At 51.6% G+C, this 22,034-nt stretch overlaps 12 protein-coding genes across 12 annotated transcripts; 4 read left to right on the top strand and 8 right to left on the bottom strand.

Annotated features, from left to right (window-relative positions):
- Positions 1 to 113: 113 nt before the first annotated feature.
- CC1G_11709 (mrp protein) lies at positions 114 to 1,512 on the bottom strand (the record flags this gene model as incomplete). The annotated part of the gene is made up of 6 exons (XM_001835752.2): positions 114 to 340; positions 399 to 474; positions 533 to 618; positions 675 to 836; positions 999 to 1,145; positions 1,206 to 1,512. 6 exons carry the CDS (start codon positions 1,510 to 1,512, stop codon positions 114 to 116), a joined length of 1,005 nt encoding a protein of 334 aa, XP_001835804.2.
- A 134-nt stretch (positions 1,513 to 1,646) lies between these two features.
- CC1G_11708 (hypothetical protein) lies at positions 1,647 to 2,175 on the bottom strand (the record flags this gene model as incomplete). Its single annotated transcript, XM_001835751.1, has 4 exons — positions 1,647 to 1,706; positions 1,763 to 1,800; positions 1,856 to 1,921; positions 1,983 to 2,175. 4 exons carry the CDS (start codon positions 2,173 to 2,175, stop codon positions 1,647 to 1,649), a joined length of 357 nt encoding a protein of 118 aa, XP_001835803.1.
- Positions 2,176 to 3,155: 980 nt separating this feature from the next.
- Positions 3,156 to 5,428, top strand: CC1G_11707 (acyl-CoA dehydrogenase domain-containing protein; the record flags this gene model as incomplete). Its single annotated transcript, XM_001835750.2, has 8 exons — positions 3,156 to 3,259; positions 3,317 to 3,393; positions 3,449 to 3,504; positions 3,560 to 3,887; positions 3,947 to 3,992; positions 4,047 to 4,834; positions 4,893 to 4,977; positions 5,042 to 5,428. Exons 1-8 carry the CDS (start codon positions 3,233 to 3,235, stop codon positions 5,426 to 5,428), a joined length of 1,794 nt encoding a protein of 597 aa, XP_001835802.1. The 5' UTR covers positions 3,156 to 3,232.
- A 214-nt stretch (positions 5,429 to 5,642) lies between these two features.
- On the bottom strand, positions 5,643 to 7,419 carry CC1G_11706 (hypothetical protein; the record flags this gene model as incomplete). The annotated part of the gene is made up of 6 exons (XM_001835749.1): positions 5,643 to 6,139; positions 6,195 to 6,339; positions 6,395 to 6,701; positions 6,754 to 6,942; positions 6,995 to 7,124; positions 7,176 to 7,419. The coding sequence occupies 6 exons, from the start codon at positions 7,417 to 7,419 to the stop codon at positions 5,643 to 5,645; spliced, it is 1,512 nt and encodes a 503-aa protein (XP_001835801.1).
- Positions 7,420 to 7,528: 109 nt separating this feature from the next.
- Positions 7,529 to 10,410, top strand: CC1G_11705 (hypothetical protein; the record flags this gene model as incomplete). Its single annotated transcript, XM_001835748.2, has 11 exons — positions 7,529 to 7,759; positions 7,810 to 7,880; positions 7,933 to 8,132; positions 8,182 to 8,394; positions 8,452 to 8,560; positions 8,611 to 8,729; positions 8,778 to 9,025; positions 9,081 to 9,620; positions 9,672 to 9,938; positions 9,996 to 10,292; positions 10,348 to 10,410. 11 exons carry the CDS (start codon positions 7,529 to 7,531, stop codon positions 10,408 to 10,410), a joined length of 2,358 nt encoding a protein of 785 aa, XP_001835800.2.
- Positions 10,411 to 11,690: 1,280 nt separating this feature from the next.
- Positions 11,691 to 12,448, bottom strand: CC1G_14997 (hypothetical protein; the record flags this gene model as incomplete). The annotated part of the gene is made up of 2 exons (XM_002910620.1): positions 11,691 to 11,908; positions 11,980 to 12,448. 2 exons carry the CDS (start codon positions 12,446 to 12,448, stop codon positions 11,691 to 11,693), a joined length of 687 nt encoding a protein of 228 aa, XP_002910666.1.
- Positions 12,449 to 12,450: 2 nt separating this feature from the next.
- On the top strand, positions 12,451 to 13,540 carry CC1G_11704 (hypothetical protein; the record flags this gene model as incomplete). The annotated part of the gene is made up of 5 exons (XM_001835747.1): positions 12,451 to 12,667; positions 12,723 to 12,772; positions 12,831 to 13,131; positions 13,190 to 13,308; positions 13,361 to 13,540. 5 exons carry the CDS (start codon positions 12,451 to 12,453, stop codon positions 13,538 to 13,540), a joined length of 867 nt encoding a protein of 288 aa, XP_001835799.1.
- A 13-nt stretch (positions 13,541 to 13,553) lies between these two features.
- On the bottom strand, positions 13,554 to 14,847 carry CC1G_11703 (voltage-dependent ion-selective channel). Its single transcript, XM_001835746.2, has 4 exons — positions 14,797 to 14,847; positions 14,366 to 14,740; positions 13,858 to 14,301; positions 13,554 to 13,801 (listed from the first exon to the last, which is right to left on the bottom strand). The coding sequence occupies exons 1-4, from the start codon at positions 14,830 to 14,832 to the stop codon at positions 13,772 to 13,774; spliced, it is 885 nt and encodes a 294-aa protein (XP_001835798.2). The 5' UTR covers positions 14,833 to 14,847; the 3' UTR covers positions 13,554 to 13,771.
- Positions 14,848 to 15,485: 638 nt separating this feature from the next.
- On the bottom strand, positions 15,486 to 16,527 carry CC1G_11702 (ThiJ/PfpI domain-containing protein; the record flags this gene model as incomplete). The annotated part of the gene is made up of 7 exons (XM_001835745.2): positions 15,486 to 15,599; positions 15,659 to 15,733; positions 15,788 to 15,890; positions 15,942 to 15,988; positions 16,049 to 16,231; positions 16,300 to 16,413; positions 16,468 to 16,527. 7 exons carry the CDS (start codon positions 16,525 to 16,527, stop codon positions 15,486 to 15,488), a joined length of 696 nt encoding a protein of 231 aa, XP_001835797.2.
- A 483-nt stretch (positions 16,528 to 17,010) lies between these two features.
- Positions 17,011 to 17,608, bottom strand: CC1G_11701 (hypothetical protein; the record flags this gene model as incomplete). Its single annotated transcript, XM_001835744.1, has 2 exons — positions 17,011 to 17,393; positions 17,533 to 17,608. The coding sequence occupies 2 exons, from the start codon at positions 17,606 to 17,608 to the stop codon at positions 17,011 to 17,013; spliced, it is 459 nt and encodes a 152-aa protein (XP_001835796.1).
- A 364-nt stretch (positions 17,609 to 17,972) lies between these two features.
- CC1G_11700 (hypothetical protein) lies at positions 17,973 to 19,668 on the bottom strand (the record flags this gene model as incomplete). Its single annotated transcript, XM_001835743.1, has 4 exons — positions 17,973 to 18,650; positions 18,704 to 18,893; positions 18,949 to 19,397; positions 19,456 to 19,668. The coding sequence occupies 4 exons, from the start codon at positions 19,666 to 19,668 to the stop codon at positions 17,973 to 17,975; spliced, it is 1,530 nt and encodes a 509-aa protein (XP_001835795.1).
- Positions 19,669 to 20,168: 500 nt separating this feature from the next.
- On the top strand, positions 20,169 to 21,725 carry CC1G_11699 (fragmin60; the record flags this gene model as incomplete). Its single annotated transcript, XM_001835742.2, has 5 exons — positions 20,169 to 20,403; positions 20,462 to 20,629; positions 20,687 to 20,807; positions 20,867 to 21,272; positions 21,305 to 21,725. Exons 1-5 carry the CDS (start codon positions 20,335 to 20,337, stop codon positions 21,723 to 21,725), a joined length of 1,185 nt encoding a protein of 394 aa, XP_001835794.2. The 5' UTR covers positions 20,169 to 20,334.
- Positions 21,726 to 22,034: the final 309 nt, after the last annotated feature.

Below are 22,034 nucleotides of genomic sequence, written 5' to 3'. Positions count from 1 at the left end.
ACTCAGTGACGACACTGTACCAAGGGCATACTATCATACAAAGGACATTTCTCTAGATAAGCGGACAGTGGTAGACCACGACGAGTGCCAATAACCCTGTCCAACCCTCCTATCTATGACCAGACGCCAATCTCTTTTGCAACTTTCTCTGCAACACCCATCATCGTCCTGGTCCAAGCCTGTTCACCCTTCTCACCCGCCTCCTTCGCACCTCCACCACTCTTCAAGACAACGGGCCACCCTTGGTCTCCGCCCCCACTTACGCCTTCAACCAAAGGAAGCTCTCCGAGGATAGGGATGGAGAGATTCGACGCGACTGTTCTGAAGCGGTCGGGCGTACCTGCGGGAAGCAGTAAGTATTACAGCCAAAGTGAAAGTCTCGTAAGAGGACGACTCACCGAATAGATATTTGGGCTCCGGATTGACACATGTCGGGCAGAGGTAATGCGATTGGTTAAGGACAAGGCCAGATATCTGCGCAGAGAGGTCAGAGGAAGAAACTAACGCGGGAGACATAGTAGGGGCTACACACTGGTACATTGACCTTCCTCAACATCGCAATACCCTTCCTCACATCCGCAAGAGCAACATCTTGGGGCGTGGAAACTATCACACAGCCTACAATTAGAAGGGTCAGAGTCCATACCTTCTTGTCTTTTACTACGACCACTCACCGTCAACCTCTACTAACTGCCCCAACGTCAAAGGCACGTCTCCCGTCCCAGGAGGCATGTCTATCACAACCACGTCCAGGCCGCCTCCTTCACTCGAGGCGGCCCAGTCAACGTCAAACAGCAGTTGCTGAACTGCTTTCTGCACCATTAAGCCCCTCCAGACTATGGGGGTATCCGTGTTATCCGACGTTTGCGTAGGAGGTATGAGGAACCCCATGGACATGCACGGTACCCCGTGGTTAGTGAGTGGGATGAGCGCACCAGCTAGGTTTTACAGTTTCTCGTGAGGGTCCAATATGTACTTGAAAGGAATACCGGACGCACCTGGTGTCAAATCCGGTTCACCAGCCTTGGTCAGACCCATAAGCGTAGGGATGGAGGGTCCAAAAATGTCCAAATCCAATACTCCAACCCGGAGCCGTCGATGCGTAGACGGGTTCTGTAGAAGACCCAATGCAAAAGCGAGGTTGACTGGTCATCCGGAATGGTCATTTCAATTGAGCACTGAAAATCGACCCTGGGACTACGGACCAGCGACGGTACTCTTCCCAACCCCTCCCTTCCCACTGGCAACCGCTACCACTTTTTTGACGTTCAAAATATTTCTTTTCACTGGCCCCCCGCGACGAGGCATGGTAGGAGGCGGTAGAGCATTGTTACGTGGTAAGCCGAGAGGATTTTGGTGCTCCCGGTAACTTGTCCTTGTGAAGTGTCGGGATGTCGTGGGTTGCGGTTCCCTCCATTGTTGGGTCAGAGAAGCTCGCGTCAAAGCATTGGTAGAGAACGGGGATTTCAGTAGCCTAGTTCGCAGCGAGAAGACGCGAGGGGTAAGGGACATTTTTGACGCGTGCGCCGTGGTGGTTTAGTGTAAACCCGCGGTCAGTGACGCGCCAAGCTCTGACATCAATCGCGAGACGATGGAATAGGCTTGTATCACTCCCTACTGTAGATTGTACACAAAACATCTAATATCTACTCAACGTCTTCTCCGTCAATCACCTTTTCACCATCCTCCGAGAACTTGACATTTTCCTGCATTGTACCCGTGGTCAGTACAGCATTGCATACCCAGCTCACAAACAACATACGTGATGGTTAGAAGACTTTCCGATGTACTTGGTATGATCTGTAGGGCTTCGTCAGTACCCAATCGGACAGGATGCAAAGAGAAAGGCACGCACAGCCATATGCCACCAAATCTCCAGCAGGATTGGTGAAGTCTACACGAGTGTAAGCGAGTTGCCTCCCTAAAGTAAGATAGTAGATGAGCGTCGGACTCGTCGGGGGAGAACAGCCAAAGAATCGTACCCATGCCCGTGAGTACGGCCTTTGCATGGAGGGTATCTCCAACTCGGCCAGCAGGCCGTACAAATGAGGTACCGATGTCTGTTGAGACACCCGTCATGAAATGGCCTTTGCTTGCGACGGCTAATGAGCCAAGCGTGTCGGTGAGCGACAGGATCAAGCCTCCATGAACTACGAGAGACTTCGGTGAGTTCATGTTTGGTGAGAGGATGAGCAGACGGGAGGCACCTGTCTGATTCGATCCGGTAGAGCTCTTGTCAATATTATTTCATTCGAAGCACTTGGCCGGACGCACTCCAACTCTGTTAGCTACACAGATACGCAGAATCGGGTAAGCGACCCCCACACATCTTTGCAGGATAGAGAACCGCACTGTTGTATTGTTCAATCTTCAAAGATGCTTCGACGGTCCCGGGAACAGCTCTATGAACGACCAACTGCGGTCGAATCAAGAATTATGAAGATCGAGGGTTGCAAACTCCAGAGTCAATGTCAACATCGAAGGAAGGGCAACGTAATTGACCCACATACATTGGGGAAACATTGCGCGTCGTGGCCTATGAGTTCAGGTGGCTTATAGTAGATTTCACGACTGGGTAGAAAGAGACACGCACCTTGGTTGTCGACAAACGACTTCCAAACCTAGCAAGTCGCGAATATTATAAGGCTTCTGGATCAAGTTTTTAGCGTAGCTCACGTACTCTTCGAGTAAATCTAAGACAGGCAGACATTTCAGGTCTTGATGAAATTCCGATTGATCAGTGTACTTGGATACCAGGAGGAACAGGTTGAGATAGGCGGTGGTAACGAGACCGTCGAGGGTCAAGGAACGACGCGATTAGCCCCGGACTTGCCCCGGACTATGACATTTGATGCAATCAATTTAGGCCTTCTCTCACGATCCTGTTAGGGGCTGCATGTCTTTTCTGAGCTGCTGCTCCTGACGCCCCTAATAAGTACTTCGGCACGGACAGTCTGCTAAACGACTGACAGCAGTACGACAAGGGGACGGGGTGAAATCACTATCCTTTATGGTGTGGAGAGGTCCAGCAAAGTGAAGCCTGGGCCGCAAATGAAACATCAAATGACCGGGAGCCATATGGATACTAACATTTCCATGTCAGGAGAATGTCCAAGAATCACAGGTTGGAGTGCAACCTTCATATAGGTGTGCGTTTATGACGCCCATGTCCTCGCGAAATCAAGTCTGAACCGCCTTCTTCCAGCCGCCTGTACACTAGAAGATCTGGACAATGAGGATTGAAGACGGATTTCAGCCTGTATGTCCAACCCCAGAGATTGAGGAGTGCCCTGTGCTAAAGCGACGACTCTTTAAGATCCCGTACTCTGAGGAAAATGTCTACCTAGAGGACCCTACCTTACCCTCACTGTTGCGTCGCCTGCTCCCCAACAGGTTTGTGGACCGTTTCGGCCCTTCCTTTGAACCCGTTGATCGACGCCCCCAACAGCGTGCTCAGAGACGTTCAACCTGACTTGGAACGTCTCGGAAAGGAAGTCCTCACAGGTCCGTTGACCCACAACGTCCAATGGAGCACCCTATTCACTCAACAGCCTTCCAGTAATTCGTCCACTCGCCGACAGTGCGGCAGTCTCCAACCCCACCCTCACCCAATACGACCAATGGGGCCGTCGAATCGACAACCTGGAGACCAGCGAAGGCTGGCGCAAGCTCAAAGCGATCGCACAGCAGGAAGGCTTACCGGGCATCTTCTACGAACGCACGTACGGGGAGCATAGTCGTATCTATGGCTTCGCGAAGATGCTGTTGATGGTCGGGGACACCCAGGAGGTGTTCTGTCCTCTCAGCATGACAGATGGGACTGCCAGAGTAATCGAGCTGATTGGAAACCCGGCGTTGAAGAGGGACGTTTTGCCCCGGTTAATCAGGTGTGTATTTCCCGGTAGGCATATTGCATCCGCCTGTGGAGCTAATACAATCCCCATAGCCGCGACCCATCGCAAGCGTTCACCGCAGGGCAGTGGATGACCGAGGTTCGTTTTCGTCACTCCCACTGAAGCCTGAATCATTGCTCATCCATCCCTCAGCGTCCTGGAGGATCAGATGTTTCCCTGACCGAAACCACTGCAACAGATCTCTCCCAGACTCATTCTTACGGACCCAAATACTCGTTGAATGGCATTAAATGGTTCTCCAGTGCAACCGATAGCGAGGTATCGGTCGCCCTCGCGCGGACTGGGTCTATCTCTGCTGGGTCTAGAGGCCTTTCACTCTTCCTCATCCCACTCCGCCTTCCCCTCTTCCCGGCGCCTAGTGACTCCAAACCATCCTCAACCTCCAACAACATATTTATTCACCGACTGAAGAACAAGATAGGAACTCACGTCCTCCCAACCGCCGAACTCAGCTTGCAGAACACCGAAGGGTACTTGATCAGTCCTCTGAACCAGGGCGTCAAACACATCACGCCCGTCCTCAACATTACACGCCTCTGGTCCGCCATAACCTCCGTAGGCCACCTCCGCAAGTGCCTGTCCATTGCTACTTCCTACGCGCGTGTCCGGGCTATCAAATCCGGAACCCAGCTCCTCCAAGATAACCCTCTCCATGTTGCTCAACTGGCTCAAATCAACCTCTTGTACCGTGCCTTGACGCATATGTGCTTTAGTGTGGCAGGGCTGATGGGTAAGGTCGAGTGTGGGGTCGCGAGTGGGGAGGAGGCGAAGAGGTTGAGGATGCTGACACCGGTTGTGAAGGCCTTTTGTGCTGAGAAGGCCAGTGTGGGCATGGAGGAGGCAATGTCTGCCCTTGGAGGCGCCGGCTACATGGAGGAGAATGGAATCGGGAGAGCTATCAGGGATGGGTTGGTTGAGAAGTAAGTGTAGTCTGCTTGATGTCATCCAGGAAAAGATGACTGATGGTTTCAAACTCAGGATTTGGGAAGGTACGGTTGTCGTCCTCGCACTGGACCTGGCGAGGTCCGCGTTGGATCCCTCCACCTTGAAAGCATTCACATCCGTGAGTTCGGCGTCCTCTCTCAGTAAAACGAATGGAGGCACTCAACCTGCTTACATTCTAACAGTGGGCAGAGACAATCATCGATTCCATTCCCTCCTCTGTCCAGCCTCGACTGAACGATGCGACTGGATTGTTACGAGAAGCGTTGGCCACGCTTCCAAAGGTCTATTCGACCCCCATGCATCCTTTAGCTGCCCGCCCCGGCCTTATGGTTGTCGGCTACATCGCATCTAGCATATCCCTTTTGGAGCATGCACTCTGGGCTTTGAACATCGGAGAGCCGACTCATGATGTCGACATCGAGGTTGCCAGGCGTTGGGTTCTTGATGCTGGATTTAACGGGGCTTTGGAAGACCTGAAGAAGGCACTCAGTGCAGGGGAAGACCAGATCAAGTTGAACAAGGAGATTGTGTTCGGTACCGTATCGAATAGTGTAAGGACTAAGCTGTAGGGGAAGTTGGGAATGTGCCAAGATAAGGTATAGTTGACAAAGTAGAATATAAGCGTGTTTTTAGGAAAACTCGTCCCGTAAATGGGACGCGCTGGTATGAAACGAATTCAGAAGTGACTCACTGGAACTAACACATAAATTAAACGAAAGCAATGACAAAACGAGATTCCCGAGAATGCGAAATGTTGGAAAGTGAAAAATGGTCTGGTCACGATCAGAGTCCCACAACCTCCACCAGGTCCCCATCCTCCAAGTCAGCATCTGAGATAGGGCTGTCGTTATCCAATTTGTCCCCATCTACACTTAATCTGGGATCTTTCCCAGCGGCCATCGCCTCCAGTTTTGCTTTCTTGAGGTACGCCTTGACAATATTCCCGCACTTGGTGCTTGGACGCACGGTGACAGTAACCTCTTTGTGCTTGGAACGGAGAGTGAGTTTGAAGGTATCGTCCTCAGCGTCGGATTGCGACGCAACAGCCGCCACCTGGGTTGTTTGAGGCTGAGAATAGTGGTTGTATGTTGCCTGGGATGTCGCCGCACGAGGAGGTGCCGGCATAGTGTCATCGTCGCTATCTGAGAGTTCAACCACTGCTTGAGATCCTGCTCTCGACCCGGATCCCTGGCGTTGGGACTCTGCACTCTGTATCAAACTTGCAAGTGCCGATGCATTGTTTTCACGAATATATTCGTATGTCTTATCCTCGTATGCGTCTTGAAGGGCCACACATGAGCTGTACTGCCTTGGAAAGTTGATGACAATACCCACCAAAGTCACCGCTTCCCCAGATCTTCAAGTTTGAGGGTTTCATTGAGGAAAAGACGCGTTTGCCGTCGTAGCAAACAATCAGAGCGTCGGCTCTTTTCCCCGCATCGTCCGCAATGGCTTCCCAAAGATCATGGAAGTCATCGCTCTATGGGATCGACAATGTCAGCTACGCGGAAGCCAAGAGGGGGGTAGTCACTAACCCTGTTTTGCTTGTACTCCCAGATGATGTTGTCGTCTGCTTGTTCCGATAAAGGATGGTTATGCCATTTGACGCGAATGAGGACTTCCTCGTCTTCTCTATCCTCGGGGCGAACAGAAGCTGCACGCCCAGGGAAGTCGGATGAGGCGCCTGGAGCAGGAGTAGACGATATTTCCCTCTGAACCTGTTGGGCTATCCTCTGAAGCTCAGGATCCAACTCGACAGGACTCTCGTCTCCTTCGTCAAGGCCATAGTCATCGTCAAACGTAACATAATTAGACTTGCGGTCCTTTTCGCTGATCGCTTTCCTACAAAGGACGGTTAACCAAGGTGATGGAGGGCACAGCGAGCGAAACGAACATCACGACGTTTCGGACATTCTCTATTTGTTGCAGGGGCAATTGAGGCGGCGGTGTAACTGAGCGCGAGCGGCTCCGTTTGGCGCGCTTGCTTTCCCTGCGACTCGCTGCAGTGGGAGTTTGGTCGCCAAGAATTTCGAGGTCAGAGTCTGAGCCCAGGTCTATAACGGGTCCCTCAGACAGGGTTTCTCTGCAAAGGCCTTAATATAAAGGGCAGGGTAAACTTTAGACTTTCAACTTACCTCAAGTAGTTTGGGTCTTGTTGCCACCGTGGTTTGGGCAGTGATGCCGACTTCTTGCGACCGCGTTTCCTCGAGCCAGGAGAAATGTTTTCATCACTGTCGTCTCCGGAGTGGTCGTCTTCGGGGTCATCTGCCGGACGCGTTCGTTCTCCGATCGCTCAGGCGAAAAATAATAACGCACCCTTCCTAACAAGGTCAAGCTTAGTCCAAGCTTTCGCCGTGCGGTTCCTGTTCTTGGTAAACATTGCATCGATGTCATCATCCTCCGCGTTCCGTGAGGTCTGCGGCACCGACGAGCTCGACGGTCCTGCAGAGGTTGCTGAAGACGTGGAAGGTCCAGGCGCTGAGGCAGCATTGTTGGAACTCTTCTGGACAGGCCGTGGGCGCGGGCGTGGTCGTGGTCGTGGAGCGGAAGTCTCGGCCATTTTGTCGCGCGACGCGTCGGGATGATGGTTGCGGTCAAGGAAAGGAGCGTGGGAACACTTACGAAATTGCAAGGTCATTCAAAGATCACGTGCGTGTCGGAGGATGAACATGGACTCTGAACCTCCCCTCATCTTCAAGCGCTCGGGAAAGGCAAAACCCCTTAGAACAAGGCAGAAATCTCCAGAACATGACAATAACGTTAACGAAACCCCCGAGGTGAAGGATGGTAAAGAGATTCGCGAGGATTCGCCTAGTATTCTAGTCGCAAAGCTCAAGAAGAAGGCAAAGAAGTCGGGGACCAAGTCTAAGCTCAGCTTTGGTGCAGCAGCAGAAGAAGAGGTAAGCCTTTGTGACTATCTGACCTTGCATGATTCGAATTGAAGAATTAGGAAGGTGAAGGCGAGGTCTTTCAGGTTAAAAAGTCGCGGTTAGGCAGCAAGATTTCCTTAGGCAAGAATGCGTATGTGGACAATACCGGTTCATGTTTGAATACCTATCTGACTTGCTTGTAGCAACATACCGCTGAACCTGGACCAAGCGACCATAGCACCGCAGCGAGGACCAACCTATGATCAGGCGTATCTGGACCAGCTCAAAGCCAGTACTCCTACTGCTCGACCCAGTCTACCCACCACAGAATCCTCCGATGGCGACTTGCCAATGGACGTCGATTCTACCGAGATATCTGTGCGAAGTGTCGATGTTCTACAAGGTACATTCTTTGCTCAGGTTGTGTGGGCCCGGTTGACGAGCGTTCACAGATGACTCAACTCCGTCGATTACCACCACCGAAATCCTGTCCGAGTCATCCATCAAAGTCGCCAAAGAAAAGCGCGAACGTCTTCGAAAGCTAAAGGACTCTGGAGAGGAAGACTTCATCTCGCTGTCCTTGACAAAACGGTCAGAAGACCTCGGACCCCACCCTGAGAGCCGACTTGTTCGAGAGGAGGATGAACTTGGGGAGGGAGATGATGGTATGAAACGTTTCTTTTCCATCATGCACACGGCAACCATTAACAAGTGCTTTACAGAGTATGCGGAGTATACAAGCGCGCAGGATCGCATTGCTCTCGGGAAGAAGTCAAGGAAAATTGAAGCAGCTAAGCGAAGGGAAGCGATGAAAGAGATGATCGAGGATGCGTAAGTGCTTTACCCCTCTCAACATGAACAAATCTCACGGGCTACCCCAGGGAGGAGGAGGATGAAGAGACGCTGGAATGGGAGCAAGAGCAATTGCGAAGAGGCGGTCATCGCGCTTCAGAGCCTTCAACCCCCGCGACAGTCAAGCAGGTTTACCGACCAGCGCCGAGTACGCATCTGCATATCCTTTCTTGAGTCACGCTAACGTAGTCTCCAGTACCCGCAGCAACTCCCATACCAACACTTCCGCCTGTACTGGCTCGCTTATCCCACCAGCTTGCCCAGTTAACATCCTCACACGCTCAGAACACTGCGACATTGAACAATCTCGCGCTAGAACGGCAACAAGTGGATGAGCGGGAAAAGGAAATGCGGGAGATGGTTGTCAAGGCCGAAAACAAGCGTGCCTGGTTTGGAGACTTTAGGGAGTGGATCGAAAGTATGGCGAGTTTCTTGGACGAGAAGGTGCGTAACCGAGCGCAATACAAGTTTTCCTGAACTCGACTTATTCGTGGTCTAGTATCCTATGTTGGAGAAGCTGGAAGATGACTACATTTCGTTACTCCGGGAGCGACTTGAGTTTATCACGCAACGACGCCGTACTGACGACGAAGACGACCTCACTTCATTCTATGGTCCGCTCCCAACCCCACCAGAACCAGAATCTGAACAAGTAGATGAATTGGGACGTGCAATTCCTAAGCCATCGCCGGCGACCCTTCTCCGCGAACGAAGAGCAGCTCGCATTGAACGACACAATAGGCATGTTCAGCGTAGCCGCAAGCCAGACCCGGAAGAAGAGGGGTATTCGACAGATTCCTCGCTCCCACCCCACGACGCGTCCGACTACGCGTCTGCAGTTACTTCGCTTAGGTTACGCACCAAGGAGGTACTTGCAGACGTACGAGCAGAGGAGTTCCGTAACCCCAACAGTGCTCGGTGGAATGCGTGGAGGGAGACTTATGGGGACAGCTACCGCAACGCATGGGGAGGACTGGGTGTCGTCAGTGTATGGGAATTCTGGGTTCGCCTTGAAGTCGTCTCCTGGGACTGTATAGAGGTAAGCGTCCAGAGACTGTTTGCCTAACGTCGAACTGATTGCTTTGGACAGGACGCGAGAAGCTTGGATAGCTTCACATGGTATAAGGGTCTTTACGAATACTCACGTCCTTCGACAGGTGACGGAGAGGAGGGTGAACTTGGCCCGGATGGCGATCTGGTGGCGGCTATGATCTCTACTGCGATCATTCCCAAATTGTGCAAGAGCATCGAGGGCGGGGCCTTGGATGTTTACTCTGAACGTCATATCAAGCGCATGATTGACCTCGCGGAGGAAGTCGAAGCGACGATCGAAGGTGCAAGTGGGAACAAGTTCCAGGTACGCGACAAATTCCTGAAATGATCCGTCGCCTTGTGTTTCTAACCTCTTGGGTAGAATCTCCTTGGTTCTGTCGTCGCTGCGTTCCAAACGGCGATTCAAGATACTGAAGCCCTTCTCGACAAATTCGCCTCGGTCAAAGGCAAGACGCCCGCTTTCAACCCAGAATCGATCCCGTCTCGCAGGCGTTTCCTCATTCGACGAGTCAAGCTGCTGAGAAACCTTCTTCGATGGAGAAAGTTCACTGGGGAGCGATTTGGACTCGATAGATTAATTGGCAGACTTGTTGATAATTGCTTCTTGAGTGTGGCCGACAGTGGATGGGACGTGGGTGGCGAAGAAGTGGCACGAACGGTATGTCATATTTCAAGATTCCTCGTGTTCAACTTAGTTGATTAACTTTGCATAGGTGGCGGTCATGTTACCCAAGGAGCTTGTTTCCGAGCAACTGAAGCAGCGACTTCGTCTGTAGTGTTTCATTTGCGTGTTCGCTCATCTTTCTACGTTCCTTGTATGGTTAGGTTTCATCTTTGAACGACGCGTTCTTTGATATTGACAGTCTTCGCCCAGGACATATCAATTCCAGTTTTGAGAGATTCTCAGAGTTGCATGATCATTGTCGTCCGACATCCGAGCGCTGGAGATGGAGACATCCCGAACTGAAGGCTCCAGCAGGCGCCCGTCGCCATGCTCATTGCTGGTGCCTTGTTCATGCGTTCTCGGTATATTGATAATGGAGCATAATGACAGTCGCGACCCGCCTCCATGGTGTCCTCTCACTTGCGTCTGCTCGTTCCGCTGCCAGACATTTTGTTCGTTTTCAATCCAGTTTCGAAGCATGTAGGGACAATGGTTCTGCCTGCCAAATGTTCAATAATGTCGTAAACATGTTTGATTTCAGTCCACTGGAGATGACTTGGCTCGACTTCCGAGCGGCTAGAGGGTACGAAGACTCGGTCATTCCCCGACAATTCGTCTTGTTCTGCAAACACGTTGTACCGATCCTGCATGGCGTCAGTGTATAATCGTAGAAAACCATCTTATCGCCGGTCTACATCGCATGATGACTTCTGTCTTTGTTTGCAACGTTTCGTTGGCATGAGGTTTGTGTATGGTTTCCGGACTATGCTGGGGGCAATTATCGATGGGGTCGTCTTGTCTACACACAGAATCCTTGTATACCAGGATCCCGAAGATCAAGTTGGTTCTCCATATTCGGGGTTGCAAAGGGATCATATTACCACAAATAACGCGCCTTCTTATCGTTATCGTCCGACCTCATTGAGCCTGCGGATTTGGTGTTTCGTGCTGACCCCGGACCTTTATAGTCCGCCGAAGCTGTTCTGAGTGGATTTTTTGGTCCATTGGATACTCGCAACCCCTGTGGCGACAGTTGTCCCGGGGAGCTTTGTTCGAAGTACAAAGTCCTTCGAGTGCGAACGTTCCAGCCCCTAACTGTGTCTTTCCGGGTGCATCGACTGCGAAGTGGAAGTGGCGCTTGACGACCCCCCGACGACTTGAACAACACCACCGAGGCGTGTGGTCACTAGTCCCGGTTTAAAGAGCTTGAAGAAACGGGCGTCAAACACACGGTAAGCCCTGCGTTCACAGCATCCTTGCAGGCAAAGCACATCCCCCCATACGACCGGCTGCAGCCCTGGAGTCCGAACGGAAACCCAAGGTGAAGCGAAAAAGGACAGCGGCGAAGGAAGAGAACAGTGGCGGCGAAAGGGGCGACTTTATTCAGCATTATCAACCACAACAAGAAGCTTCTTCACCCACAGCAACGACGACCATGGTGCTCTCGGCATACCGTGCATACGCTCCTCCTCCTCCGACCAAACGACAGCGACGAGATTCAGAGTCCCACCACGATTCTGGCAGGCCAGCTGTGGAATACCGTTCAGAATATGACCTTGAGGTGTACAGCGGTGGACGACCGCCGACGTTGTCGAGGGCGGATTTTGGGCCTAGGGACGACAGGGATCGGGTGGAAAGGTCGGAGCGAGAGTACAACACGTTGCCGTCATCGTCGACGCACATGTCGCCAGAAGGGATTCCAGCCTCGCCATCAATAGTCCCCGGCGCGCAACAGCCTCCGACGACGTCGGCGCACGCACCGCCGCTTCTAGGACCACCACCATCTTACCGCGTCGACCTCCATTCTTCGTCGAATCAACCCTCGCTCCCGACCCAGAGCTACCATTTTCGAGCTCATCCTCAGTCGGTACAACACCAGCGAGACCAGCCGACCCAGCAACATTCTTCCACGGCTCCAGCACAGGGTACGACCACCAGAGAGCAAAGGGAACAAACTCTGCAATTTTCGACACGGGAACGAGAGTCATATCGTGCTCAACCTCCAACACTTCAACAACAACAATATCCTGTGTTTCCGCCACACCCACCTCCGCATCCTTCACAAGAACAGCAACGACAACCACGTCCAACTCATTCACGAACCAACTCAAAAGTAATGAACGGAAACCCAGGTCCCAGTTCGTCTGCATCAATGGCCGGTCCTTCCGATGCACTTCCGCCTCTTTCACTCTCCATCCTCGGAGTGGAGCCACTCGACGAATTCATCAAGGAAATCGCTGATTTTGTGCATCATATGATCATGACCAAACCACCACATCTGGAGGGCCTAGTGGAAGTCGAAGCAAAGGTCGGCGTGTTGCGAGAGAGGACAGGCTCCAGAATGGTTCTACCTGTACTCGTCGAGAGCAGTGAGTCCAGTGTTTGTTCCAAAATTCACGCCGATAAACCTGACATGGTGTCTAGTTTTGCAACCCGACGCTCTGGACGTACGGTTCGAATCCAACATGTCTGCTGTACGTCGACTGGCTCGTTGAGTCTAATGCGACAAACCATGATACTCTCCCATTATAGCATCAACATAAACACTTCAATACTCTACTCAACAACCTGAAAACATCCTCCGACTCACCGTCACATCCTTCCACCCCAGTCACCTACTCCCACCTCTATCTCGTCGACAGCTTTTACGCTTCAGAGCCCCTCTTTAACGGCGACGTGAGACTAAAAGGGTCGGACAAAATACGCGTTACGAGAGACGAGAAGACACGAGAGGTTGTGCAATGCGTGAAGAAGATCAGGCTGGGGGACTTGAATGTGTTCAGTCCAAAGAGAAATGCTGATTGGAGGATCAGTGTAAACCTTGAAGTCCCTGGTGAGATGTTCATGCCTCTGGTATGGTCTGGGCGACATTATTGACGCGTTTGCATCAGTGCAACATCCAGTAGGCACACCCACACATACGAGGCGGAAAGATAGGATGTGTTATTCCCATGAGGAATTCATAATCGACCTCACCCAGGTTGTTTCGCAGCAGGCCCCTGGTGCACCGGTACGTTGGTAACATCGATATTAGCCTGACTTGCTCAATGACTGTGCGCCAGGCCCAAACAATGCACGAGCTTGAACTCGAAATTGCCCGACCCGAGCTATTATTAGCAACAGCTGCCAAGCGCAACGATGTCAACTACAGTGAACATGAACGCAGCGCATTCGACGAACTCATCCGGGCATTCGTAAACAACGCAAGAATACTGGTGCGCAACTCGCCCGGATTCGATTAACCTCCTCTTGCCTGAGTTGCGCTTTTTATTGTATCAATAAGTACGGTATCTCTCCGCGTAACGAATGATCATTAATATCGTGAATTGCAATAACTGAAGACCACAAGAGTGAAGAACAGGACAATGGTAGGCATTAAGTACGACTGTCGTAGAATTGTCAGGAAGAGGCAAACAAGCCATTGCCCAGAATCATCACCGTATCGTCATCTTCAGCCTCCACCCAAAGCCAGTTCATGAGTCGAAGACGAAGCTGAGGCCGACCTGCAACCAGCTATCAGCATCGAGCCCAAAGAAGGAAAGCCTACAGAAGAACATACCTTGTGCGAAGGACCAACGGGGTTGGGGTCGTTCAACTTCTGGGTGTCGAGAGCGAGACCGAAGGAAGCCTTGACGCCAGGACGGAGGGCCTGGGTGTACCCCAAAGCAATGACACCAGAATTGTTGATCTTGGCCTTGACAAAGGCAGCAGCATCAAGGTAGACCTTGGAGCCGACCTCGAGGGCAACACCGCCGTGGGTGGCCTTGGGGTCGTAGACAGCCTTGGCACCAGCCTCGACGTCGCGGTTGATGCGGTGGTAGTAGGAAGCGGTGAAGGTGCTGAGGTTGTTGAGACCGTGGAGGGTAACGGCGTATTCGGGGGCGTTGTAGCCGAGGGCGGCGGCGTAGCGGGTCACCTTACCCTCGGTAACGTTGTAGGAAGCCTCAGCACCAGCGAGGAAACCGTCGCGGCCGACAACGGCATCGGTGGTGAAGGTAGGGCCCTGGGCAAGATGACAACTGTCAGCCTGCTTCCTTTAGAGATCCGAAACGCGTCGAAAAGCTCACCTTGAAGAGGTCAAGGACAGCCCGGGTGTGGAGACCGCTCTGCTTGAAGACACCGCCGAGGACAGCAGTCTTGGCACCCTTCTCAGGAGCAAGGCTGGTGGTGAGGTCGAGCTTGAGGCCCTTGGCGAGCTGGTTCTCGAGTTCAACCTGGTTGCGGAGTACGTTGGAGGTGGTCCAGGCTTGGGTGACGGTGAGGCCGTGGGCTTTGTCGGTGTACTTGGCCTCGAGGTCACCGGTGATGACAGCAGACTTGGAGTCCTTGTTTCCAGCGACCTTGAAGGCGACGTTGGAGGGGGTTTGGGTCTTAACCTCGAGCGAGGTTCCGTGGATGGGGTAGTCCTTGCTCAAGAGGTCGTTGGACGACTTGCCAAGGTCCTATACAAATTCTGTCAGATCTAATAGATATTTTGTATTGAAATAAGGCAACTTGCCTTCCAGGAAGGGGGAACGGGCTGAGGGAGAGACATTTTTGTGGATGGTGCTGGTGAGAGACGTGTCGACACCGTGATCCCATTCCCCAAAATATGAGGACTGAACCGTGGGAATCATCCAGGAAGATACCGGACCAACACGCACGTTCTCTGCCATCACAACTCATCATTTCGGCAGAATCTCAGCGATTTCCAACGAACTATTGTCAGTTCGCCTTTCAGCCCTAAATAACTAAGCAGTTACCCGCAAACGACACGTTTTCTAGCGTCCGTACAGCTGGCATGGTGCACACCCTGCACCGAATACCTTCCTCTTCCCTAGCCCCTCTGTTGCGGATATCTGGACAATGCTCTCCTTCCCCGCAGCAGGATTAACATGAAGAGGTATCCATGCCGATGATGCTCCATCGCGATGACGTTGGCACGGAAACAACTGAAGCATCCGTTCCGCATTTCGTCATTTCATTCAGCCCCTAGAGTCACTCTGGGCGCTTAGCTCCGGACGATCTTCCCCAAAGTTTCATCCCTAGTCTCCCTGACACAGACTCACCTGACCAGAAGCGCCCGATGCTCGCTAGCTCTCCTTGACGACTGGCCTCTCTGCTCGAACCATTGTGCATACCATTGGAAAGGATGGTGACCTACAAGCCTACAACGGCGCGTTCTCTTGGCTCTTGGAAGGGATCAATTTATTCTCTCAGCCTCTGATCTCCTTTAATGAGCTTCAAGATCGCTTCTCCTACCCCAGCAGATGAAGCGGGATTCTGTCCAGTTACCAGCTTTCCATCGACAACAGTCTTGGCCTGTGGGAGAACATTGATATTTAGCACCTGTCGGGTGCTTGGCTACGAGTACCGCTTACCTCGAAGAGCTCGTCGGCTTTCTCAAAAATACCGCCCAATTCGATGATCTTGTCTTCTGGCGAGAACGGGATTTCCTGGTTCCTCGATGTTGGCGTCAAAAATTTGATAGGACAGTAGGCCCGACTCACGTTGACCCCGTTGATCGCAACCTCCTCATCATTGGATAAAACAGTAAACTTCTTGCCCTTGAAGATTGACTGTCCGTGCTCGTCAACGCCCTGAACAAGCGCTCTGTGGTCGATCAGCATCCTGACAACCCGAGGAACGGAGGGTCAAACTCACGCAGGGCCATGGCAAACAGCAGCAACGATCTTGCCAGATTTCCAGAACTGTTGAAATGGTCAGTTAGTATGACCATCGATTTACAGTGGACATGAACTCATGCTAACATCGGACACGAGCCTAGCGTTCACTGCGTCTGAAGCAAGGTCGATAGCAGGACCATGCCCTCCAACGTAGAAAACAGCATCATACTCCTTGTAGTCAATGTTGACTAATTTCTTAGCATTAGCAAGCTTCTGTTCCACCGTCTCGTCATTCAGGAATTTTACGCTGCCATCGTCTGTGTAGCTCTTCAACAAAAGGGGTGAGCTGGGGGCCTGGGCTTCACAATTACAATGAAATGGGGGGGGAGTCTCACCTTGACGCTGTATTCGTCGATGGGCGGGTTAGCGCCCGCAGGGGCGGCAAAGTCGATTTGGACGTGTGGACTGAGGATATAGTAGGGGTGGGCAGCCTCAGGGAGGTACCATCCCTGTCGAGAGAGCTGTCGGTAAGTTGTCATGGGTATGGGCATGGAGGGACTAACAGTCGGTTTCCCTGTCAAGGTCTTGCTGGCAGAAATGAACACGAAGAGTACGGAAGGCATTGTTGAATCTCTGGCTGGAGCTGTAGTTTTGGAGGCAATCAGCATGCTCCACAAAGCCTTTTATATGCTTGTCGAACTCGATAGAATTCTTCGTTTAATAAGCATGAGACCTGGAGCGTCTGTGACGATATCAACAATGAGAGAAACGCGCCCATGCTGGCAGGGTGTGCTAGCTCAGTTCTACTTGGAGCGCAGGAACTGCTTGCCGAGCGGCCACGCAAGCAATGGGCGCGCTATCTCAGACTTTTTCTTGCACTTCAAAGTCCAAATTCAACCTATATGGGATTACAGTGTTCTGACGTTCCTTGAGCCACTCTTTTATATTTCCGGATCCATTTAGAATCGAGTATAATTTTTAAACAAAAAAGGGTGGGATCTATTAGTAGAGTGTATACGCTATAGTTCTGTGCAGTATCTGAAATTATTTGAGGGGTATTAAAGCTAGAGGAGGTAAAGTAAATAGGTGCACCCAAAAGTTGCCATTCACGCGAGTTGAGCCACCCGTGGGACATGCGCGGAATCGTCGGAACCGGTACTCCGGGCAGATAAATCTTTATCGGATTCCTCTTCTTCTTCGTCGTCGTCGTCGACTACGGCCGTGAAATGGCTAGGGAGCTTCGGTTTTCGAGGGCATGTGGGCGCCTTTGGTAAATTCTTCTTTGAAATGCCTTCGGAGCGCAGTTTCTTGCAGGTAAGCTTCCATCTTTCCTTGTTTTCTTCATGTTGAGCCTTTATCTTCTTCCACTCGACTTCCAGCTTTGCTACAGCCTCTCGCTTTGCAGCCCTCGTGTCAGCTCTAGCCTTCTTGGCTGCAGCTTCCTCCTCCTTCCTCGCCTCTTGACCCCGGAGCCCGTTCAGGATGTCATCTGAAGAGAAACACTGTGCCTTTGAGGAGTCGATAATGAGGGTTCAACATTCGACCCACCATGCAGCGTCTACTTTTGACCGTATCACCACAAATTTGGGCTTAAAATAATGCTAGAATAGTCTAGTATTCGGATCTACCCATTCCCCAAGCAGGTTTCCATACTACATTCAGAAAACCTTGAAGAGAAAAGTTGTGAATATCAAATTTCGGCATTTTTGCCACTGATTTTTATCCCAAACCTTTCCTACTTGGTCTATCGCCTTGAAACTCGAAATTGAGATACGTCCGATTGGTCTACACAATATCACAAAAGATCTAGCTTATCGGGTAATCCACACTCGAGATATCAGCAGGTGGCTCAAGGAGCGTCAGTGGCTCAAGGAGCGTCGGATCACTGTACATAGCCCAAAGCTGACTCGCTCCATGGTTCCTTTGATGAAAGTGCCTTTCGGTACCGCAAGAAACAGTCACAAAAGTCAATGCAAGCACTCATGGTTTCGTATCCCCGTTCTCTCGCTGAGGTTACTTTGATGGACTTCGTTGGATTAACGAGATTCACATTTTTCAACGAGGCTCGTCAAGCAACATAGTCTACCACATCAATCTGAGACCACTCATCATGCCAACCATTTATCCAGCACACCCTCCCACGATACCCATCGAAAGCCAACAGGTGGCCATCTTGCAACCCAGTCGGAATCTTGAGCGCGTGCTGCACGATCGAAGGCTGCATGCCATCCTGGTGCTGGATGTAATAGACGGAGGTAAGAGAATGAGGAGCGTGAATGATCGCAAAGCCGGAGCCGCTGCGGGAGGTGGAGACCAGGGTCGTGGGCGTGAATGACCCCACAGGGACATGCTCAGAGCACCTTTTTGCGAAGTCGATCTTCCCTGAGGGGAGCAGCTTGGCGTCCAAGAGGTGAAGATTAAGCTCTGGGGTTCGTGCACGGCTCTGGAACGGTGCACTCGCGCAGACAACGGAGAGGAACGTCACTTCATCGTCATAGGGCATCGATTGCGGCGTTGAAGGAGGATCGTTAGGTGCTCGCTGAAAGACACATGTCCTTGACATTAAATGGGGGTACACGCCGCTGTGGGTTTGGAGAACGGTGTGGTCTGCGATCGAATCTTCTGCGCTCGGTAGACGATACGCTTCGATATGTGTGTCGGATTTGTGGGGATACAAGGCGAAGAGGTGGTTTGGAGAGAAAAGATAGGTGATGTGTCCCAGGTCATACACCCTCTGCACGGATGCCTAGCAAAAAGGGTTAGGGAGTATCAAGACAGGGTACATACATGCACACGTACATGTCTGGGAACGTGATAAACCCCCTTCGAAGGGATGTGAAAGAGCTCCAACGGTTCATCACGCGAATGGAACTCTTTCACAGGAAGGACGTAGTCGTTGGCTAATTGAACCTCAACCACACTGGCTGCTGGCAACGTGGCTTCCAGTGTAACTGTAGGTTGCGAGCCAAACTTGACTTTGAGTACCACTCTAATGACGTCGGTTTAGCCTGGCTTGTGCTTGTGCGAGGGGAAATGACACGTACATGTCCATGGGATACGAGCGAATGAAGGTAACCCAAACCGAGTCTTCGCCTTCACCTTGGGCATTGGTTTGAAATTTCAAGAAACCCGGTATGGTCGCGATGTAAGGACAATCGAAAACCAAAAGAGGGGCAGTGCAATCCCCGTCAAGGTCATACCACGATATGACACCGTCTTCGGCCAACTGCAGGTAACGACCAGATATGACCTGGGCGTCGAAGCTATACGTCGGTAATTCGCGTGGATATGTGAGTCTGCTGTTGATCCGTTGGCCCTGAGAAGGGTTCGGACCCCAGGTCTTGTAAAGTTGCGATGACCGAATTAAAAGACGTTCAAGGTCCCGGGGTTGGTGGTGGGAATAAGGTCCGTCGGGTAACAATAACCTAGAGCGCTGGTATACCGACCGCCAAACGGTCCCCTGTTGGGCAGCGATCATCAGGGATCGGCAGACCTTTGGAGTCGTCAGACTCTCCCTGTTGGAAGCACTTAAAGAGGAAGACGAGGCTCACCTGGCGGGCTCTGGCAATGTCCTCAGGAGCGAGGAAGCCCAAGATCTCGACCAAGATGTCGTTGTTCAGGGTTGAAAGTGTTAAAGGAGTGCTCATGACGAAGAAGGCACGAACCCCAAAGTAAGAGGGCACTGTAGTAAATCGCGGTACGCGTTTGCCTGGGCTTTTGTAGGCCGGGATGAAGGTGGACTGGAGTAGGAAGGTTTGAGGCATTCCTCCATTAAACCACTCGTGGGTTGTCGCTCGATCAGGCGTCCTATTCACGGTTCTCCCGTGTTACCCCTTCGGTCGAGTAAAGCGTGTTCCACTGAGATGATGGACATTCTGCAGAAGATCAACACTTTACAGAACGCCTGTAGCGACGCCAGATCCACACGTTAGCCCGCACTAATGTCATAGGTAATCTGGAGCTTCTTGATATTGAAGCTTGATGAACCCGAGTCTGTTGGAGTTCCGAGTGATAGTCCAAGTCAGGTAACAAAGAAGCGTCGGGTGGTGCCTTCCCGAAACATCGCGTGTACAGTCGTGGTGCCCCTGGTTGCAGCAAAGCCCTCCCAAGTCGTTGTTTTCAGACCAGAACCAGAGAAAACCAGAGCAACGATGGCCGAGGAAGTGGGAACAGAGCAAGCTCTCTGACACAGCCACCAAGCAACTTTCCCGTGATGGCAAAACAGGATGCTCGCTCACTTCCAGCTTTCACTCTAGACTATGCTCGATTTCTTGAGTCCCCCGAAGACTTAACTACCATGTCCACACTCCCTACAACATAGAATACCCTAGTTTTCACGAAAGTTATTTGAGCAAGTGGGGGCCATCAATATGTGATCGTCAACCCCTTATCGGCCTCTTCCAACTTCCAAGTCCCTCCGCCCAGGCACCATGGCCTACTTGACTAAACCAACAGTATACAACATCGAGGATTCGAACATCGCGCTCCTCGGCTCAGACGTAGGTCTCTCTTCATTCCTACCCGTCATCGAATCGGTACTGACAATGCACCGGATAGCTTGAAAAGAAGGTCAGAGAGAATGCGGGCGGTCAAGAGTCAGCTTGGGAATCTGCAGGGGCTGAAGCGGGCCTGAAAATATGGAGGGTCGAACAATTTCAGATCGTGGACTGGCCTCAGGATCGCTATGGAACCTTCTACAGTGGGGACTCCTACATCGTCCTTTATGTATGTCCTCGATCCAGCCCTTTTATACACCTCAGTCGCTCAAGTATGACATGAAAGACCTTCAAGAGCTCCCCTGAACCAAATGATCTCTCGTTCAACCTCCACTTTTGGCTCGGCTCTAGCACGACAATCGATGAAGCTGGAACAGCAGCCTACAAGACGGTCGAACTCGACGACCGTACGTACCTTCCCAATCTGGTGTCCAACCGATTCCCGTGAATGTTAACCTTCATCAAGATCTTCGCGGAATGCCTGTTCAATTCAGAGAGGTTCAGGGGCACGAATCGTCGCAATTCCTTTCCTACTTCCCGCGGTTCTCCTGTCTTGAAGGGGGAGTGGCAACCGGATTCCGAAAGGTCGTCGATCCTCCACCACTCGATGTCAAGAAACTTTACCGTGTAACTCTTACCCGCACCCACGATGCTGCAACTGGAAAGACCGCATCAACGCTCGTTGTTCGCGAGGTACCCGCGATCGCACAGAGTCTGGTTGCAGGGGATACCTACGTTCTCGACAAGGGCGAGAAGGTCTGGCAACTAAACACGACAGGTAGCGCAGGGCAAGAGCGATACAAAGCTGCTGAATTCGCCCAGAGTCTTGTCAACGAGAGACAGAGTAAATGTGAATTGACAGTCTTCGGTCCGTAAACTTTCATCCTTCCTGTCTTTTTACAAGGTCTAAACACATCCCCGCAGACGAAGGTCACTCGGGTGTGTCGCGATTCTTCAATGAATTTGGCGATGGAGCATCATTGCACCCCCACCAACCCACCAGCGAGGCTCAGCCAATCAAGATATTCCGCATATCCGACATTTCTGGGGAACTCGAATTCACCCCCCTCAGTGGAACGTCTCGTGGTCTGCTTTCCTCAAACGACTCCTTCCTCGTCGATGACTCCAAAAGCCCACAATCGCCAGCTTTGTATGCCTGGATCGGGAGCGCTGCATCTTTGGCTGAGCGGCGTTCAGTCGTCCAGTATGCCCAGAATTATTTATATCAGGAGAGGGATAGCCATCGAGGGCGGTTAGGCGTTCCAATTATCAAAATGGAGGAGGGCAGGGAGCCTAAAGGCTTTATCGATCTTCTGTCAGATTGAACGGAACCTTCGCCTACCACTCTATAAAGATGCTTGTGTCAATTATTGATCATTTGAGGGGGGAGTCACGAGTGGTGCGACTGCAAGGGAGATGGTTATCACAAAGCCAGTGCAGAGGACAATACAAAGAGAACTCGATTGTAATATAGTATAGGGACTGTACATACGTCGTGGTCTACATCGGATTTAGGATTACGTTCTTACAAAAAAGCGCATACTCCACTAGTATCCAGCGGGAGAAAAGAGATCGAAGTCTAGCTACTGTGGAAAGAGTTAGTCACTGAAGCTTTTGGTGAATCCTGTGGGTGT

This window comes from Coprinopsis cinerea (genome assembly GCF_000182895.1).
Source record: "Coprinopsis cinerea okayama7#130 chromosome 8 map unlocalized cont3.8, whole genome shotgun sequence".
NCBI lineage: Eukaryota > Fungi > Basidiomycota > Agaricomycetes > Agaricales > Psathyrellaceae > Coprinopsis > Coprinopsis cinerea.
Note: the sequence above shows the minus strand (reverse complement) of the source record. Positions and strands in the feature narration are given on the sequence as shown.

Coding starts and splice junctions, on each gene's coding strand:
- CC1G_11703 (XM_001835746.2), bottom strand. CDS start 14,832: ATGTCTCTCCCTCAGCCCGTTCCCCCTTCCTGGAAG. Junction 14,741..14,796: donor CCGTTCCCCCTTCCTGGAAG/GCAAGTTGCCTT, acceptor GAATTTGTATAG/GACCTTGGCAAGTCGTCCAA. Junction 13,802..13,857: donor CCGTTGGTCCTTCGCACAAG/GTATGTTCTTCT, acceptor AGCTGGTTGCAG/GTCGGCCTCAGCTTCGTCTT.